The sequence below is a fragment of the Narcine bancroftii genome, chromosome 2 (genome assembly GCF_036971445.1).
Source record: "Narcine bancroftii isolate sNarBan1 chromosome 2, sNarBan1.hap1, whole genome shotgun sequence".
In the NCBI taxonomy this organism is placed as follows: Eukaryota; Metazoa; Chordata; class Chondrichthyes; order Torpediniformes; family Narcinidae; genus Narcine; species Narcine bancroftii.
In genome coordinates, this window is record NC_091470.1 from 18,957,458 (window position 1) to 18,976,605 (window position 19,148).

The 19,148-nt window shown below is 45.8% G+C and overlaps 1 protein-coding gene across 6 annotated transcripts in view; it reads right to left on the minus strand.

The window, feature by feature from the left end:
* Positions 1-871: 871 nt before the first annotated feature.
* Positions 872-19,148, minus strand: part of adck1 (aarF domain containing kinase 1) — a 650,404-nt gene continuing 632,127 nt past the window's right edge. For all 6 annotated transcript variants that reach the window (XM_069916023.1, XM_069916021.1, XM_069916026.1 and 3 more), the window contains 2 exons: positions 8,196-8,389; positions 872-1,339 (listed from right to left, as the gene is read on the minus strand). In XM_069916023.1, the coding sequence (XP_069772124.1) occupies positions 1,171-1,339; positions 8,196-8,389 (363 nt within the window). In that variant the 3' untranslated portion in view covers positions 872-1,170. The remainder of the gene's footprint in view (positions 1,340-8,195; positions 8,390-19,148) is intronic.

The following is a 19,148-nucleotide window of genomic DNA, read 5'->3' on the forward strand; positions in this document are numbered from 1 at the left end:
GAATCTATCCAATTTCCCTTGAACAGTCTGATTAATTTTGTCCCTGCCATTAGTTCCAGGTCACCACCACTCTGCAAATCATTTCCTCATATGTAGCTGTCTTTTTCCTATCACTTTGAACCTATATCCCTGGCTTTATCAACTTCTGTATCTTGGACTATTACAAAGAGGCCCAACATATGCTTGAGGAACAGTATTTCAACTTCTGTCTGGGCATTTTGTAGCCTTTGGGGCTTGATATAGAAATGTGCAACATTGGGTGACTCACTCTTTTATGTATTAGAACAGGCCATTTCTGCCTGTCATTATTAAAGCTCACTTTTTTTCTTTCGAGACTGACCTGTTATGCATGGCCTGCAGACTACAACACTTAACTCAGGCAGAGAAGCCTGAAAATCAACACAAAACTGCAGGTGCCGGAAATGTGAAATAAAAATTGCTGTAAATTCTCAGAAAGTCAGGCTGTAACTGCTTGAAGGGAAACCGAGCTAAAGTTTCAAGTCGAAGACGCTTTGACAAAACTGGGAAGGAGAGAAAAGACACTTGTAAAGCCGCAGGGAGAGTAAGGAGTTAAGTCTCTGAGAGGGTAAAACACAGGTGACAGTGGGGTGAAGCTGTGAAACAGGTTATCCGGTCAATCTGACTGCTATTTCTCCTGCTATGTTAACTTATATGGTCTCACCCTATCAGAGCTCTATCCTATGATCTATTCATCTCTCCCATGCCTTCTCTGCTACCATAATCTAATTTTATTTCTCAATTTAGGGGGTTTTGATTTAAGGTCTCAGACTTAGAATTTAAGTAACTCAGACCCTCAAACTTTATACCTAAGAACGATTGGTAGAAATTGATGGTCATGCCTGGACATAGATGAAGAGGTCAGCATTTTATTAAGCTACAACCTCCAAACAGTTTTCTGATGGGGGCAGGATTTGGGGGCGATTTTGGATGACGAGGCAAAGCTGCATCAACATTATGTGACACCCATTAATAAAAAGCTGGAAAGGTGATGGTAATCTTGACAATGATAATTTCAACAGAAGCCAACCCTAAGGAGCCCAGAAATCCATGAGGCCCCAGCCTGTTTCACCAGCACATCAAACAAGAAGATGGGCAGAATGGTCTGTAAAGAAGGAGGAGCCTCCGTCTTTCTTCTGGTGGAGAGCGTCTTCATTGCGGAGGGTGGTTCTGTGCCTGAAAGCTGTCAATCCAACTTCCCAGAAACGAAGCCTTGATCCAGAGCAGGATCTCATACAGATTGATCTGCCAAAGGACGAGAGCTTCTGCCATGGAGATTTTCAGCTTTCTGAACCAAGACTTCGATGCATCCCTCTCATACCTGCCAGATCAAACAGGAAAGTCTCATTAAAACTGCTAAGAAAATGAAAAGTTTGATATGGCTCAAAATATGTCTGCATTAGGGTAGTGGGCATGGCCTTTAGCTCAGAATTGGATTCTAGTCGACTCAAGGTTTACATTCAACTGAGCCTGATACTTACCACAATACAGGTCTACGGTTCGGTTCACCATCAGAGTGACTGTCCTTTGGAAGAGATGTGCAACTGAAATCCTGTCTGCTCTCAAGCGGGTGTACGAGAGCGACTTGAACTGGGGAGCTGTCCTCATTTTCTTAGCTAATATTTATCTTCCAACCAATAGTACTGAAAGAAAAAATCTGATCATTTTTCTAGTTGGCCACCTGTTACCAGTGGTGTTCCACAGGGGCTGGTGTTGGGGTTCCTTCTTTTTATGTTGCATACAAATGATTTGGATTATCAAATAGATGGTTTTGAATCAAAATTTGCAGATGATACTAAAATAGGTGGTATGGGATGTGGTGATGAGGATACCGAAAAGTTGCAGAGAGACTTGGATAGATTAGGAGAATGGACAAAGTAGTGGCAGATGAAATACAATGTTAGAAAATGTACAGTCATGCACTTTGGTAGAAGAAATAGACAGGCAGACTATTATTTCCTCTTTTGTGGTTGGGGATGTTATGTCGTGGGAAGAACAGCTCTCATTTTGCAACTTCTTGGATTTTCGTAACATTTGATTCCAACTTGGGTTGCAAAAAGCGCACATATATAGAAAAAAAACAACCACTGGTCAAAAGGTGAAGTAAAAGGCTGGGCAGTGGTGTACAGTGTACAATTCCACTGTTTGGCATTTTACCAAACAAGGTCACTGCAAGCCTTTGCACGAGTGGCAGCTTAAAAATACTGGTGTCACTCTTTGGCTGGGTTCACTTCCGTGGAATGGAATTGATTGTTAAATAAGGCAACGTTTTAAAATGTTTAAAGAACATAGTTGGTTACTGTTGATGGCAGTTTCAATACCCAGAAAGTGCTAATCTTCTGTTCATGAATTTAAATGCCTTCTTTTCAATGTATTCACATAATTGAATGAGTGGATTTCTATAGTACCTTTCACGTCATTTTACACTAATGAAGTATCCTTTTTGTGAGGTTGGATCCAGTCACAATACTGCAGGCAGAAGAATGAGGATTGGATCATACCCCTGTTTAAATTAACCTTGGTGACCTCACTGCTGTAAATGGTTGAGACTGAATTTATGCACGGAATTTATATGTGAATTCTCCGAAGACACTTTCTTGCTTTTACTGACAGAAATTGCTGCCATTTCTGTGTCTTCCACTCTAAACAGACTGCTTTTTGAGCAATTTCACAGCAGATTGTACATAACCAGATGTTGATGGGAAAAGGTTGGCAGAAACAAACTGTTCCCAGCAGGTGAAGAGCCAAAGATTAAATGCAAGAGACAGGACGTGCGTTTTCACTACACATTTGAAAAATAGCACTTTTGGCAATGTAGCCCTTCCAACCAGAGCAGCTTATTTTGTGCACTTGTATTCCTGGGGTGGGATTTGAACCTGGAACCCTGATTCAGAACTTTACAGTGGAGTCACATCCTTTATTTTAAACTGGGTAATAATCCAGCAGGGCCAATTTCTCCCTCATCCATCACATAATCTACCTGATATACATGTGGGCAACAATGCTGGGATCGATACTTGTTAAGAGAAGATTGGGCAAGGTGCTTAGCAAAAAAATCTAAGATAACAATCAACTGAATGGAGACTATTCTTAAGGAAAGGCTGTAGAATTCATTTCTCTGATTACTGATCTGAGCCAGAAACTATGCCAATATTTAAGATTTCTTTGGAGATATGCGGATGACAAGAAGTTGAGGAACTGGGAACAAGAGATAAGACCTATTCATTTATTTGGAAATGCCAACAGGTCTTAAATGGGCAGAAAAGCCTCATTCAATATTCTGCTTATCAACATTGTGGTGATGAGGCCAGAATTTTTCAGTAGAAGTCAAAAGGCCACCAATCACCTGAAGGGATATTATTGGCCTAGCCCTAATGGCGATGGCTCCATATAGGCTTTAAGCAGCCTGTTAAAGGAGCCCATGGTGTTTATATTTAAAATCCTGGAACTCCATGGTCTGTACCCAAGCTGGCAGTGGCCACAGGGAGGTTGTAGACTCTAGGAGAGCAGTGGACAAGTGCAGGGCTCCAAAAACTGGGAGAAACACCACCCACTGAGTAGGAAAAGGCCCCTACAGGATGGTGACTATGGCAGCAGACCAGTGAGGAGCTCAGTGCCTGAAGGATCCACACAGGCTGCAGGCTGCTGGAGACTGGCTCATGGGGACCAGAAATTGGAACCGGGATTCGAGAGGGTGCCGATGGCAAGAAGGGCGTTGGGAGTTGAAGGCTTCCTGATTGTATCAGAGGGTTGGATCTAAAGCACGGTTTGCCAATTTGCAGAGGCTGCAAATCCACAGGCACATATGGCAGACTAAAGGAAATTTCCTGTAATATTGCATTTTCTGTTTTATTATATGACAATATAATTGCGGCGGCCCCGGCCTCGGTCGAGAGAGGCAGGCGGAGGCCCCGGTCCGGACAGGGAGTGGGAGGCGGCGGCCCCAGTCCAGGCACAGGAGAGCAGCAGCGGCCCCGGCCCCGGTCCGGGCGAAGGGTAGACGGCGGCGGCCACGATCCAGGCAGGAGCAAGGGGGAGACGGCGGCCCCGGCCTCGGTCAAGTGGGGCAGGCGGAGGCCCCGATCCGGGCAGAGATTGGGAGGCGGCGGCCCCAGTCCAGGCACAGGGTGAGCTGCGGCGGCCTCGGCCCCGGTCCGGGCAGTATGGACCGTCCTAGGAGGGGAGGCAGACCCCTCCAGCCCGGGTAAGAAACCTGCATAGGAGAAGGCCACTCCGATATAAAACATACGACCCAAGGACCTCGCTGCCACGTCCCAGCTTGCTTGGCCACGGCACACGAACCATGGGTGTAAAGGGTGGGGCCAGTACTGCGCGCACTGCACTCCACCTAAAAGCTCCTTTGCGCAGGCCCGAGGACAGGTCCACGTCCTCCCCCTCCACGTCCTCCCCCTCAAAAGATGCTCACAAACTCAAGCTAGCATGCTGGAACATCAGAACCATGCTAGACAAGGCTGACAGCCACCGACCTGAACGTCGGTCTGCCCTCATTGCACATGAACTCCTCAGACTTGACATCGACATAGCCGCTCTCAGTGAAGTCCGCCTGGCAGATGTAGGCAGCCTCCAAGAACGCGGCGCGGGCTACACACTCTACTGGTCTGGCAAGCCTTCGGATGAACGACGCCTATCTGGTGTAGGCTTCATGGTCAAGAGCTTCATTGCCTCCAAACTCGAAAACCTTCCGACAGGCCTCTCGGACCGAATCATGTCCGTGCGACTCCCCCTACAAAACAAGCGTCACATCACCCTCATCAGTGTCTATGCTCCAACCCTCCAGGCGGAACCAGCAGAAAAGGACAAGTTCTACACCGACCTGCGCAACCTCATCCAACGCACCCCTACAGCCGACAAGGTTGTCATCCTGGGCGACTTCAACGCTCGTGTCGGCAAAGACTCAGAAACCTGGCCAGGAATCCTGGGCAAGCATGGCGTCGGCAAGTGCAACGACAATGGGCGCCTCCTGTTGGAGCTCTGCGCAGAACAGCGGCTTGTCATTACAAACAGCCTTAAGACCACCTGGATGCATCCCCGATCCAAACACTGGCACCTCCTGGACTACATCCTGGTGCGAGAAAGTGACAAATGAGATGTGCTCCACACCAGGGTCATGCCTAGCGCGGAATGCCACACTGACCACCGGCTGGTTCGCTGCAAGCTAAACCTTCACTTCAAGCCAAAGCCCAGGAACAATAAAGCCCCCAGAAAGAGGTTCAATGTTGGAAACCTGCAGTCAGACGAAGCGAGAGGAAACTTCCAGGCAAACCTCAAAGCAAAGCTCGACGATGCAACCCGCCTCACGGACCCGTCCCCTGAAACCCTCTGGGATCAGTTGAAGACTACCATACTGCAATCCACTGAAGAGGTACTGGGCTTCTCCTCCAGGAAAAACAAGGACTGGTTTGATGAAAACAGCCAGGAAATCCAGGAGCTGCTGGCAAAGAAGCGAGCTGCCCACCAGGCTCACCTTACAAAGCCGTCCTGTCCAGAGAAGAAACAAGCCTTCCGTCGCGCATGCAGCCATCTTCAGCGCAAACTCCGGGAGATCCAAAATGAGTGGTGGACTAGCCTCGCCAAACGAACCCAGCTCAGCGCGGACATTGGCGACTTCAGGGGTTTCTACGAGGCTCTAAAGGCTGTGTACGGCCCCTCACCCCAAGTCCAAAGCCCGCTGCGCAGCTCAGACGGCAAAGTCCTCCTCAGCGACAAGATCTCCATCCTCAACCGATGGTCAGAACACTTCCAATCTCTTTTCAGTGCCAACTGCTCAGTCCAAGATTCCGCCCTGCTCCAGCTCCCTCAACAGCCCCTAAGGCTAGAGCTGGATGAGGTTCCCACCCTGGATGAGACATATAAGGCAATCGAACAACTGAAAAGTGGCAAAGCAGCAGGTATGGATGGAATCCCCCCAGAAGTCTGGAAGGCTGGCGGCAAAACTCTGCATGCCAAACTGCATGAGTTTTTCAAGCTTTGTTGGGACCAAGGTAAACTGCCTCAGGATCTTCCTGATGCCACCATCATCACCCTGTACAAAAACAAAGGCGAGAAATCAGACTGCTCAAACTACAGGGGAATCACGTTGCTCTCCATTGCAGGCAAAATCTTCGCTAGGATTCTACTGAATAGAATAATACCTAGTGTCGCCGAGAATATTCTCCCAGAATCACAGTGCGGCTTTCGCGCAAACAGAGGAACTACTGACATGGTCTTTGCCCTCAGACAGCTCCAAGAAAAGTGCAGAGAACAAAACAAAGGACTCTACATCACCTTTGTTGACCTCACCAAAGCCTTCGACACCGTGAGCAGGAAAGGGCTTTGGCAAATACTAGAGCGCATCGGATGTCCCCCAAAGTTCCTCAACATGATTATCCAACTGCACGAAAACCAACAAGGTCGGGTCAGATACAGCAATGAGCTCTCTGAACCCTTCTCCATTAACAATGGCGTGAAGCAAGGCTGTGTTCTCGCACCAACCCTCTTTTCAATCTTCTTCAGCATGATGCTGAACCAAGCCATGAAAGACCCCAACAATGAAGACGCTGTTTACATCCGGTACCGCACGGATGGCAGTCTCTTCAATCTGAGGCGCCTGCAAGCTCACACCAAGACACAAGAGAAACTTGTCCGTGAACTACTCTTTGCAGACGATGCCACTTTAGTTGCCCATTCAGAGCCAGCTCTTCAGCGCTTGACGTCCTGCTTTGCGGAAACTGCCAAAATGTTTGGCCTGGAAGTCAGCCTGAAGAAAACTGAGGTCCTCCATCAGCCAGTTCCCCACCATGATTACCAGCCCCCCCACATCTCCATCGGGCACACAAAACTCAAAACGGTCAACCAGTTTACCTATCTCGGCTGCACCATTTCATCAGATGCAAGGATCGACAATGAGATAGACAACAGACTCGCCAAGGCAAATAGCGCCTTTGGAAGACTACACAAAAGAGTCTGGAAAAACAACCAACTGAAAAACCTCACAAAGATAAGCGTATACAGAGCCGTTGTCATACCCACACTCCTGTTCGGCTCCGAATCATGGGTCCTCTACCGGCACCACCTACGGCTCCTAGAACGCTTCCACCAGCGTTGTCTCCGCTCCATCCTCAACATCCATTGGAGCGCTTACATCCCTAACGTCGAAGTACTCGAGATGGCAGAGGTCGACAGCATCGAGTCCACGCTGCTGAAGATCCAGCTGCGCTGGATGGGTCACGTCTCCAGAATGGAGGACCATCGCCTTCCCAAGATCGTGTTATATGGCGAGCTCTCCACTGGCCACCGTGACAGAGGTGCACCAAAGAAAAGGTACAAGGACTGCCTAAAGAAATCTCTTGGTGCCTGCCACATTGACCACCGCCAGTGGGCTGATAACGCCTCAAACCGTGCATCTTGGCGCCTCACAGTTTGGCGGGCAGCAACCTCCTTTGAAGAAGACCGCAGAGCCCACCTCACTGACAAAAGGCAAAGGAGGAAAAACCCAACACCCAACCCCAACCCACCAATTTTCCCCTGTAACCGCTGCAATCGTGTCTGCCTGTCCCGCATCGGACTTGTCAGCCACAAACGAGCCTGCAGCTGACGTGGACTTTTTACCCCCTCCATAAATCTTCGTCCGCGAAGCCAAGCCAAAGATATGACAATAATAGAATCTTGAACTAGTTGCACTCATTGACAGGATAAACCAGTCCAATGGAACCTGTCTGACTGCAACATTAGCAGTGATCAACTGTTTCAATACAGACAAGGAAATGAACTTGGGAATTTCCTGGATGAGGAAGTTTGGTACAATAGCCATGGCAGGTATCCTCAGTCATATTGTATAACCTGGGTGCACCATATCGAGAAAGCTGAGTTGCAGAAAATTTCATCATGACTTGATCTGATTTTCATGACTCGTGGGAGAATAAGGGCCACTTGGCCCATCAAGTATGTTCTGACTCCTTCCAAGCCCTATTTGTTTCTTGATGATGTGCAATTCATTTCTATTGGATCTGTTTCCACCAGCTTATAAGGCAGAGGATTTCTGTTACTAACCACTCGTCACACCAATAAGCCTCCCATCTTGCTCAATGCCCAAGTGATCCAAACCCTCTTGATGCTGGAAAGTCTGCCCTTCCTTTTCGATCCTGGCACGATGAAGGAACTCAGATTTCTTAACCTACCTGGACACAGCTCTGACACAGCAGCGAGACATGATGATAAAGGAACTGGCATTGGCTCGGGTGTGGAGCGACGTCTCAATGCCACGAAGCAGGTCGTTAGTCTTTAGGAGTAGTAGCATTTGGCGAGGGACCTTGTTGAGTAGTTCGTTGATTCGAGGTAGATACTTAGCTGCGTTTAGCCTAATCTCCACATCCTGTAAAACAATCGGAACACTTGTTTATCGTCGAAACAAACAGTATATTTTTCGAAAAACATCAGCTGAGATTGGACACAAGTTACAAAATGCTACAATCTGTAGTTTGAGTAAATAATAAAGGCAGTTGTACTGAATAAAAGTAGCACGAGAGGAGCAGAAGGTCTTAAGTGCAGATTTTTTAAAAAGAACATAGGAAAATGTCATCTGCATGTCCTCTGAAATTCACTTCCAATTACTCAACCCCGTCACCTGCGCAGCAGATGAAAAGGGAATGCTGATTGTCTTAGCTCTCTTCAAAAACTTCTAAGGAGTTAGAAGATGTTAATAAAATGTGGAGGAACATGCAGTGTAGCTCAAATGCTGCACAAATATGGATTTTAAATTTAAATATTAGCAATCAGTCTCAAATTGAACCAGAGTGAACATTACAGCACAGTACAGGCCCTTCATCCCACGATGTGGTGCTGACCTATTTAAACCTCATCCACAACAATCTAACCCTTCCCTACCTCACACCCCAAACTCGACTTTTCTTGCATCCATGTGTCTGTCCAAGAATGTTCCTAATACCCACCAAAGAATGAAGGACAGGGCAAATTTAATTTACTAAGTGAATGGAGATTGCTTATAAAGGTCAGAGGACAACCTCTACGAATGATGGTAAATAAAAATATTATAAAGTGCAACAAACAGTTACTCTTGTGGCAATGTAGGCCCCAAACCTGATTCAGAATCAGAATCAGAATTTATAGTCAAGAACACGTCATGAAATTCAGTGTTTGGCGGCAGCATTGTAGTGCAAACATTTTAAAACCATCTTATGACATTAATGTAAAAGAATAAAATAAAATAAAATAACAATTACAATCATAATGTATGAAAAGTAAGGCAGTGTCTGATGGCAGCGGGGAAGAAGCCGTCCTTGTGCTGCCGAGTGCTCATCTTTAGGCTCCTGTACCTTATCCCCAATGGTAGCAGAATGAAGAGGGCGTGGCCTGGGTGGTGGGGGTCTTTGAGGATAGAGGCTGCTTTTTTAAGACACAGCCTCATGTCGATGTCCTCGATGGAGTGAAGTCTGGTGCCCGTGATGTCGCAGGCCAAGTTAACAACCCTCTGGAGTTTATTCTCGTCCCGAGAGTTGGCACCTCCCTACCAGGCAGTGATGAAACCAACCTGAATGCTCTCTACAGTACACCTGTAGAAGTTTCTGAGAGTCTTCGGTGACACACCGAATCTCCTCAAGTACACGGTTCTCCGGTCCTTGTGGCTAAACACGCAGACACACAACCAGACATCACACACATGCAGACAAAAGATACATATGCTGTATTTATATGTACAAATAAATTTAAAAATTGTCTCAGAAATATGAGAGTCTCAGATGGTTAGAGTGAGCAGTTCTTTTGGTTGTTCAGCATTCACACTCCCCATGGGAAGAAGCTGTTCCTCAGCTTAGTGGAGTTGGCTCTGATACTCCTGTAACTCTTTCCTGATGAAAGCAGCTGAAAGATGCTGTGTGCAGGGTGGAAGAGGTCCTCAGTGATTTTGCGCATCCTCTTCAGACAACAATCCTGGTAGATCACATCAATGGGAGGGGAGGGATACACCAGAGATTCTCTCTGCCACCCTTACAGTCCTGTGGATTGACCTCCAATCGATTTTTCTGCAGCAAACATACCACGCTGTGATGCAGCTGGGCAGGACGCTCTCAAAAGTGCTTCTGTAGAAGGTTGGCATGATGGTGGCTGGTAGCCTTGTCCACTGCAGTTTTCAGTTCCACTAGTTTCGGAGTCAGCACTTAATCTGCTCCTTCATGTGGTTGGCATACATGACAGATGATGGTTATCTATCTTAAACGTTGGAAAAACTGCACAAAGTATTCAATAATAAACTCAAACACTGCAGAGATATTGGCAATCACTGTCAAATTGAACAAGCATCTCTACTAATCCCATTTACAAGTGCTCAGCTCCATAGCACTTTTTTGCCTTCATTTAGATAGCTTTGAAATGTGGTAAGAGTACTAATCTCCATCGTTCTCTTAGGCAGTCTGTTCCAGATTCCAATCATCCTCTGGGTGAAAAGAACTCTCTTCAGATCCATGGCCTCTAATTTCAGACATTTCTCTTCTGGAGAAATCTACCTCATCTGTGACAATTATAATGTGTATATCTCCATCAGGTCTCTTGAAGATTCAGTTGATAGTTTTGACTTCCTCTGAACAGATTTCACATCAAATAGTCTAAGTGCTGAACTGAATCAGAGAGTTATGGCTAAGGTAGAATGATCACTTTCTATATAACCATATAGCAATTTACAGTGCGGAAACAGGCCATATCGGCCCTCTAGTCCACACCGATTTACATGAAACTCCTCTAGTTCCACCTACCCACTCCCTTGCCCATAACCCTCCAACCCCCTCACATCCATGGACTCATCTAACCTCCTCTTAAATAAGAGAATTGACCCTGCCGCAACTACCTCTTCCGGTAGATCGTTCCACTCAGCCACCACCCTGAGTGAAGAAGCATCCTCTTATGTTACTTCTAAAGTTTTGCCCCCTAGCCCTTAACTTATTATCCCTTGATCCAATCTCCCCTACCCTCAGGGGAAAGATCCTACTCACATCTACTCTATCTATTCCCTTCATAATTTTAAATACCTCTATCAAATCCCTTCTGAACCTTCTACGCTCCAATGAATGAAGTCCCAGCCTACTCAATCTTTCTCCGTATTCAAGATACTGCAATCCACGCAACATTTTTGTAAACCTTCTTTGCACCCTCTCAACCTTATTTATATCCTTCCTATAATTTGGAGACCAGAACTGCACACAATACTCCAAACTTGGCCTCACTTAACATCACCCCCCAGCTCCTTTCATCATGTGGATAGTGAGAAAATGAAAAGAGATAACTCATTATGCACAGTGAGAATAATGTGCCTTTACAGTGGGCTTTCCTCTGGAAGAGGCGTCAAGGGTGTTAAGAAGTCTAGGAGAGATTCACAGATAGGTTTCCTGTAGGACTTCAGTTTTGAGGAGAGACTGAGAAAACTGGTGGTTCTGTTTCACTACCACAAAGAATCAGCGCATGATTCTATTAGCTCTCTGCACTCTCCACAGTATCTGCCCTTGGGAGATCCAAGGGATGTTGGGGTAGTCCTTATATCCTGACGCAGTGAAAGCTCCTAGACTGTTGTGTGCATTCTCCTGCATTTAATCATTTGGCGCCTCAACTTTGCTCTTTGTGAATCACGGGAAGATGCAAGCTGGATTTTCCACTATCATTTCCAATGGGCTGAGTCTCCACCTGAGCATCAAGAAAGTGGAAAATGTCTCCCGCCTTTAAAGAAGCAGCAAAAGGTATTTCACAAACTCGGGGCCTTTGCAAATGTTTACAGCTCAAGACTCCGTTTGGTCGTGCAATAACTGCTGCAAAGTGTGGAGCATGACAGCCAATCGGTGTATAGCAACATCCCATAAACGGCAACAGGGTTAGAGCAGACCACATGTTGTTGGCAGTCAGGCAACAAATTAACCAAGTCACTAGCAAATTGTGCCATGTGATCGGTAACATCCACCTGAAGGGTCAGACAAGTCACGGCTTAATTTGTCTTCTAAATACAGTAAAACCTCTGATATCCGGCACCTATGGGGATTGGTAGATAACGGATAAGTGTAATTTCCGGTTGTTTGAGACTTACTCTTACAATGCCAAACTAATACACCTGCGTTAAGAATAAACAATCGAAAAGACAAAAATACTAGACTGTACTTAGATTGAATAACTTCATTTGCACGAATATATAAACCTTAAAGCATTTTACTTTATTTTCAGTCACTTTCTTTGCAAGTTCCTTCCCCTCCACGGAGCCGCCCGAAAGAAGCACAATGACATTGGAGAATAATTAACCCCCTCCCCCAAGTTTAAGATAAAACCTCTGATTGGGGCCACTTTTACTAAGCAGGGATAATTCAGAGAGTCACCCCCAACGGCGAGCGGCATCATCCAGCTCTTCAGCCTAGGCGACGCTATTGATGTTTCACACAACTTTATTTAAACAGCTGCTATGAGCAAAACACAACCAAGACCCTCCACTGGCTGAATATTTGTTCCCACCTTCACCAAAGCTTCATGTGTTACTTCAGAGAACACTTACTTTTACAATTTTAAACTTACATATTTTTACCTATTATTTTCTTATTTATTTTAATTTTTAAAAATGTATTTTCTTCAAGTTTTTTTGCCGGTTGCTTGAATTCTGAATACCAGTGTGTTACTGTAGCAGCTTCACTGTAAAATATCTTCATTGCAGATACACCTTCATCCTGTGTTCAACTCCCTGGTATGGAACTCAACGTTAGCAAAACCAAGGAGCTGATTGTCAACTTCAGGAGGAAATCAGGAGAGCATAAACCTGTTCTAATCGAGGGGTCAACAGTTGAGAGGATCTAGAACTTCAAATTCCTGGATGCCAACATCTCTGAGGATCTGTCCTGGGGCCTTCGTGCCGATGCAATCATGAAGAAGGCTCGCCAATTGCTAGATTCATGAGGACTTTGAAGAGATTTGGTACGTCACCAAAGACTCTTGAAAATTTCTACAGGTGTACCGTGGAGAGCATTCTGTCTGGTTGTATCTCTGACTGGCATGGAAGTGCCAATGCTCAGGACAGGAAAAAAACTCCAGAGGCCTGCGACATCACGGACATCCTTTGTGGACATCTACGTGAGATGGTGTCTTAAGAAAGCAGCCTCTATCCTCAAGGACCCTCACCACCCAGGCCATGCCCTCTTCACACTGCTACCATCAGGAAAGCTGAAGACGAACATTCAAGGACAAAAAGACAACTTCTTTCCCTCTGCCATCAGATTTCTGAAGTGACACTGGACCACAGACACTACGTCACTTTTTCCTATTTCCTAGCACTACTTATTTATTTTGAAATGTAATATTTAGCGATATTTGCACTGAAATGCTGTTGAAAATAACAAATTTTGTGTATTGTTCATGACAATAAATTCTGATCCTGATAAACCCACACATGACTGAGGGATGGAAAGCTTTTTATAATTAAGCTTATGAGAGCTTGGTGGCAATAGTCAGGGCACCATTTTGCCATCTGCAACTCCCCTTGAGAGTTTGGTGGTGAATGTATTCTTGAACTGTGGTCCATGTGGTCTACACCTCCATGTGATACTCCTTAGATGACAACAAAGGCAGCTGAAATGTTAGCGTCCACAGTTTCCATTTTATTTGCTTTGTGAAATGTAAACCTTTGTGTAAAATATAAATTATTTCTGAAATACAAGGCAAAGAAAAATAATTTTACTCAAAATTCGAACCTAAGGTTAAAAATGTACCTTGTGTTGGGGCTGATGATGTCTAAGAGACAAGCAACACAGTGAATGTTGAGATCTCTCACTATTACAGATGCAGGCATCAGTGCAGTCAAATCCACTTAAAGGACAGCTCTGTTCCAACAGATAAGCCATGTAGTCACCGACCATTATAATTTGTTTTTGTCTGTGCTGAATCAGGTGGTGCTGCAGCTCCAGAAAACAGCATGTAACTCTCCAAAGATTCGTGGAGATTAAGGTGAACTGGTTTGTCTCCCTCTCCAGGCTCTGATATACAGCCCTGGTAGGATGGTCAGTGACAGATTCTGTGCTGAATTACAAGAAGCTTCAGAAGCAACTTGGGGGGGGGGGAGGTGGGGTCTTCCTGTTCTGCTGTTAAATTGGATCACTGTTAATCTCTAACTCATATCTATTCAACTCCCTCCATGGCATTAATGAAATACCTTTGCCGTACAAATCTCTAACAACCTGAGATTCAGAATTTTTCATCTGAGTCTCAGTTTCAGTAAAATGAAGTACAAGCGAGGGCTCCAGCAACTACATTCGGCAATTTCTGAAGAAGGAGGACATTTCAGATATGCTCGAGTGGAAAGCCTCACCTAGAGATCGAGTCGAAGAAACTTGGGATGGAGTCAAGGTAGCTGTGGGAGTCCATGGGTTTTTTGGGGAAATGTCAGTCAAAAGTTCTTCTCCTGGGATGGAGACAGAGAGATCCAGAAAAAGGAAAGAGGAGATGGTCCAAGTGAATTTGAGGGAGGGGTGGAAGTTTACAGCGAACGTGATAAAAGACGGAAGGTTGTACGGATGCACTCATCAATGTAGGGAGTTATGCTAGAGTAGGTTTGGAACAACAAAAATGCAGTTGCTAATGGCTAAGCCTTTGATTTGTAGAAAGTGAGAAGAATCTAAGAGAAATCTTTCACGATAATATAAGGGAGGGAAGCCAAGGGGATGCAGGGGAGCAGCCGAGCCCAAGCAGCAGCAAGAGCTGGGTCCGAAGGAGGAGCAGGACACAGGAAATCACCCGGCAGTCAAGCTGGTGCAGTGGGACCAGATGATGGAAGCAGCCCAACGGCAGCCGAGCCAGGCTCAAAGGAGGCAGATAAGGGCGCGGCAGAGCCCTGCAGGGTGAGCCGGTTTTTGTCTTAATGTGGGATCAATGGCTATCTTCATTACCCATAATTCCCCCAAGCAGCTGGAACCACTCTGCGTTTTCCAGAGAGGTTCCAGTTGTGTGGGGGATTATGGGTAATGAGATTGGCCATTGCTCGTTGAGCCGGCTTCAATGAGGCATCGCTCCATAAAAAGGGCCAATGTTTTGCACAAATCTGTATTGCCACTATTTTGATTCTATACTCCAGAATATTCTGAATAACAAAAAGGGTCCGGTCCCAAGGATCTCAGATAAAAGGAACAAGGGAGTGTTGGAAGGACAGCAATATTTTGCCTGGATAATCTACATCCCAATGGTATTAATGTTAAACTTTCCATCTTCAGGTAACACACTTCCTGCGCTCCCGATTGGCTCCACTCTGTTTCATTCCTCTCCCCCACCTGGTTCTATCTGCCTATCATTAATACACCACCTGCTGGTTCTCCTGTACCCTCCCCGATCTGGTTCTATCTACCCCTCATTGCTCCCTTATCTACTTATCACAACTGCAATCTCTCATTTCAACATTATCTTTTATTCTCTGCCTTTACTGCCACCCTCTCCAGACCTGGCTTCATCTGCTCCATTGTTTCTTTCCTTATCTATCTCTATCTATCATCACCAGCCAATCTCCTAACATCACCCTTTCATGTCCTTACTTATCTGGTTCTACCTATTACTCTCCCCCCATTACTTCTTTAGATTTGCGATCTCCCCTCAACACACTTAGTCCCAATACAAAATCTTGACTTGAAATGTCAGCCATTCCTTTAATGGACCCATTTCAATGGCTCTGAGTACTGGGGAAGTGATTGCCACAAATTTCCCTCCAGGTGCAACACAAAGGGAAGTTTTATAAACCCACATCTTCCAATCACTTGGGACCTCTCAAACCTTGGGCTAATTGCTTGGGTTCGAGGAAATCTTATCTGGTCAACTTCAACCGGGATAATGAGTGGAATAAACATGGGATCAAGCATATTGTTCGAAACTAGGAATCCATTCAAGACCCAATGGCGAGGCTTCCTGGACTTTATAATTATGGCAGAGAAATCTCTGTGATAAAATGTCTCTTCAAAATTATCATGCCATCACAAACCCCAAACTTAATTTTTAAATAATGCACCGATATTTTAAGAGCAAAGGAAGTTAGGAGAGGAGTTCCAGACTTCTGGAACAATTTAGCTCTGTTGTAGAGTGTGGCCCTCTGTTCCAGACACTTCCCCAACTAAGAAAATAATCTCTCTTCATTGTTTCTGGTGTCTCCTGTAATCATATTAAATACCTCGAATGGATCACCTTCCAATCTTCTATACCTGAAGAAACACTTCTAATTCACGTCTCCATATTTTAACCCTTTAATCTTTGGTTAGCCTTTGTGGTGGTACACCACCGGCCTACTGCAGGGGGCAACCTCTGTACCTGCAGGAGTGTAAGGGGACAGGACAACACCTGGCCGGCTGCCAATCAGTCAGCCTGAATGGATCAAGCCCCACCCGGTCTGGTGTCAATCACCCTCCAGGATATAAGCCTGCGCCGGCCTCCCGAGGCCTTGCACTGAGTTGCTTCAGCCACAGCGAGCCTGCCTCTGTGGAAGTCTTTGTGGATTAAAGCCTGTTGTTCAATCTTTACCTTGTGTGTGTCTGATTCTGTCTAACAGCGTACCACACCCTTTGTCTACCAAATTCTATTCTTTGTCATCTAATTGGAGGGATAATGGTAGGTACTCACATTAGCAAGATGCAACTGCTGGGGCCATAAAGGTCCAGCAAGTTTACAAATGATGAGATGGTCAGAGAGAGAGAGAAGCAGCATTGTATGCAATCTGGGTGATCATATTACATGAGAAGGGGAGATTAGGAGTGGTGTTATGGGCAAAACTGAGGGAAATCGATGTCAATGTTTGCAAATGTGGGGTCATTCACATTTAGGATATAAAATTAGAAGAATCGGGATGAGGAGCAGGGAAATTGGTCTTCTGAGTCTGCTCCGCCCTTCAATAATATCAGGATTGATCTTCATTCTCAAAGCTGATCAGCTGCTCTTTCTCATATTCCTCTAGTTTCCAGAAATCCATAATTTTTGCTCTGAATGCGATCAGTGACAGAACCAAAATGACCTTCCTGTAATCAAGGATCCACCTCAGAGTGAAACCTTCACCTCAACACACTGAAGCTTCAATTTGAGATGGTAACTTCTCATCCTCCCCATTCTGTGCTGTTAATGTTGCACGTTTCCAGAAAGTTGCCCTCTTGCTTCTAAACTCCGGAGAACAGAAGTCTTAGTGTTCTTGATCTCTCCTCTTTTGACAGATCTGCGATCTCTTTGCAAGTTTTTCCTTTCTGCAAGCGAGGAGACTAAAATTGTATGCACAAAGCCCGGACACAGTTGAAGTCAGACATCTTTCTACATGTACTCGAATTCTCTTAGGCTATTCTAATGGTGAAAAGCTGGAAGCAAAAGAGGTGCAAGGAGATTTGGGACTCACATAGTGTGTTCATTAAAATATCAGACAGATTGAAGAAATAATAAAAAATGATTAATAGAATTCTGGGTTTTATATCTGGAGGATTGATAATGACCTCATTGTCATATATGTTGTACATACTCAAGGCTGCTACCATTCAAAGGGACAAAGAGGAGCTGGCTTGAACAGAGCAGCTGATCAGCTTTGAGAATGAAGGTCGATCGTAATCTTTTTGAATGGTGGAACAGACTCAGCAGGTTACTGGGGCTCAGAGAGGTTCTGGAACAGTATAGCTCCGTTGGATATTTTGCCTGGATAGTTTACAATGCAAAAGATGGACGTTAAACTGTCCATCTTCAGGTAACACACTTTCTATGCTCCTATCATTCTCCTGATTGCCCCCACACTGCTTCTGTCATCCAGTTTCATTCCTCTCCCCCACCTAGTTCCATCTGGTTCTCCTGTACCATCTGGTTCCATCTACCCCTCATTGGTCCCTTATCTGGTTCCACTTATCTCAAACTGCAATCTCAGGAAAGTCATCAGTCCCTCCAGTTGGTTATAATGGGCTGAATGTTTGCAGCATGCCTATGAATGTAAAACCAATCTCAGGCCCATGTATTGCACAGATTGTTTACATTTCTTTATTTGTTTGCATGTGTACATTGAGTACAGTTTTTTTTTTGTACTACACATAAGTGGAAATTTTGCCTCTCCTGCAGGATAAAAGAACTCAGGGTTGTATGTGATATCATTAATGTTCTCTTAACAATAAATCTGTTATCTGAAATCCAAATCCATGTAAGATCACACCCTACTCAGGCACGTTCATGTCAGTCAAGTCTGTTCCTCTGCACCCAGGAATAGATCTGAATGTACAGAAGCAGGTCTAGGGCCCGTGTTTGTGGCCTAGATTTGAGGCAGAGTGATTAACCCTGTTCTCAGGCCTGAGTGTGTTCTCAGATCTGAGCATCTGTGCGTGGTGTGTATGGGGCTTCAGGCAGAGTGTGGCTCCCCAGCTCGGTGTGGGTTCCCTGCCTTTAGCCTGTGTGTACATCCCAGTCTTGGCCCCGTCCGTACCTTGGTCTTGCCTGCCCTCATCCTCTATGTGATTCAGCCTGTGCATGTGCCCCTGTTCACAGGCTCCTGCTGAAAGCTGTGCACCTGTCATCATGATTGGGGGGGGGGGGGGGTGGGGGGGGGAGGGTGGTGGTGGGAAGGTGACGGAGACCAACTCGAGAGCATGGCTCCCAGAGAAAGCTCCTGCCTTCTCTAAGGTGGGGTGGTGGTGGTGGGAAGGTGACGGAGACCAGCTCGAGAGCATGGCTCCCAGAGAAAGCTCCTGTCTGCTCTAAGGTGGGGTGGTGGTGGGAAGGTGACGGAGACCAGCTCGAGAGCATGGCTCCCAGAGAAAGCTCCTGTCTGCTCTAAGGTGGGGTGGTGGTGGGAAGGTGATGGAGACCAGCTCGAGAGCATGGCTCCCAGAGAAAGCTCCTGCTTGCTTGGGAAGATGACGGAGACCAGCTCGAGAGCATGGCTCCCAGAGAAAGCTCCTGTCTGCTCTAAGGTGGGGTGGTGGTGGGAATGTGACGGAGACCAGCTCGAGAGCATGGCTCCCAGAGAAAGCTCCTGCCTGCTCTAAGGTGGACTAAGCTGTGTACTTTGAGAATGACAAGTCAGTAAGTCAGTCTCCTTAAACCAGAAATTAGCATTATGGATCTCAGCAGACTCTTTGTGCAGGAGAAAGGCAGCACACCATCCAAGCAAAAGCACA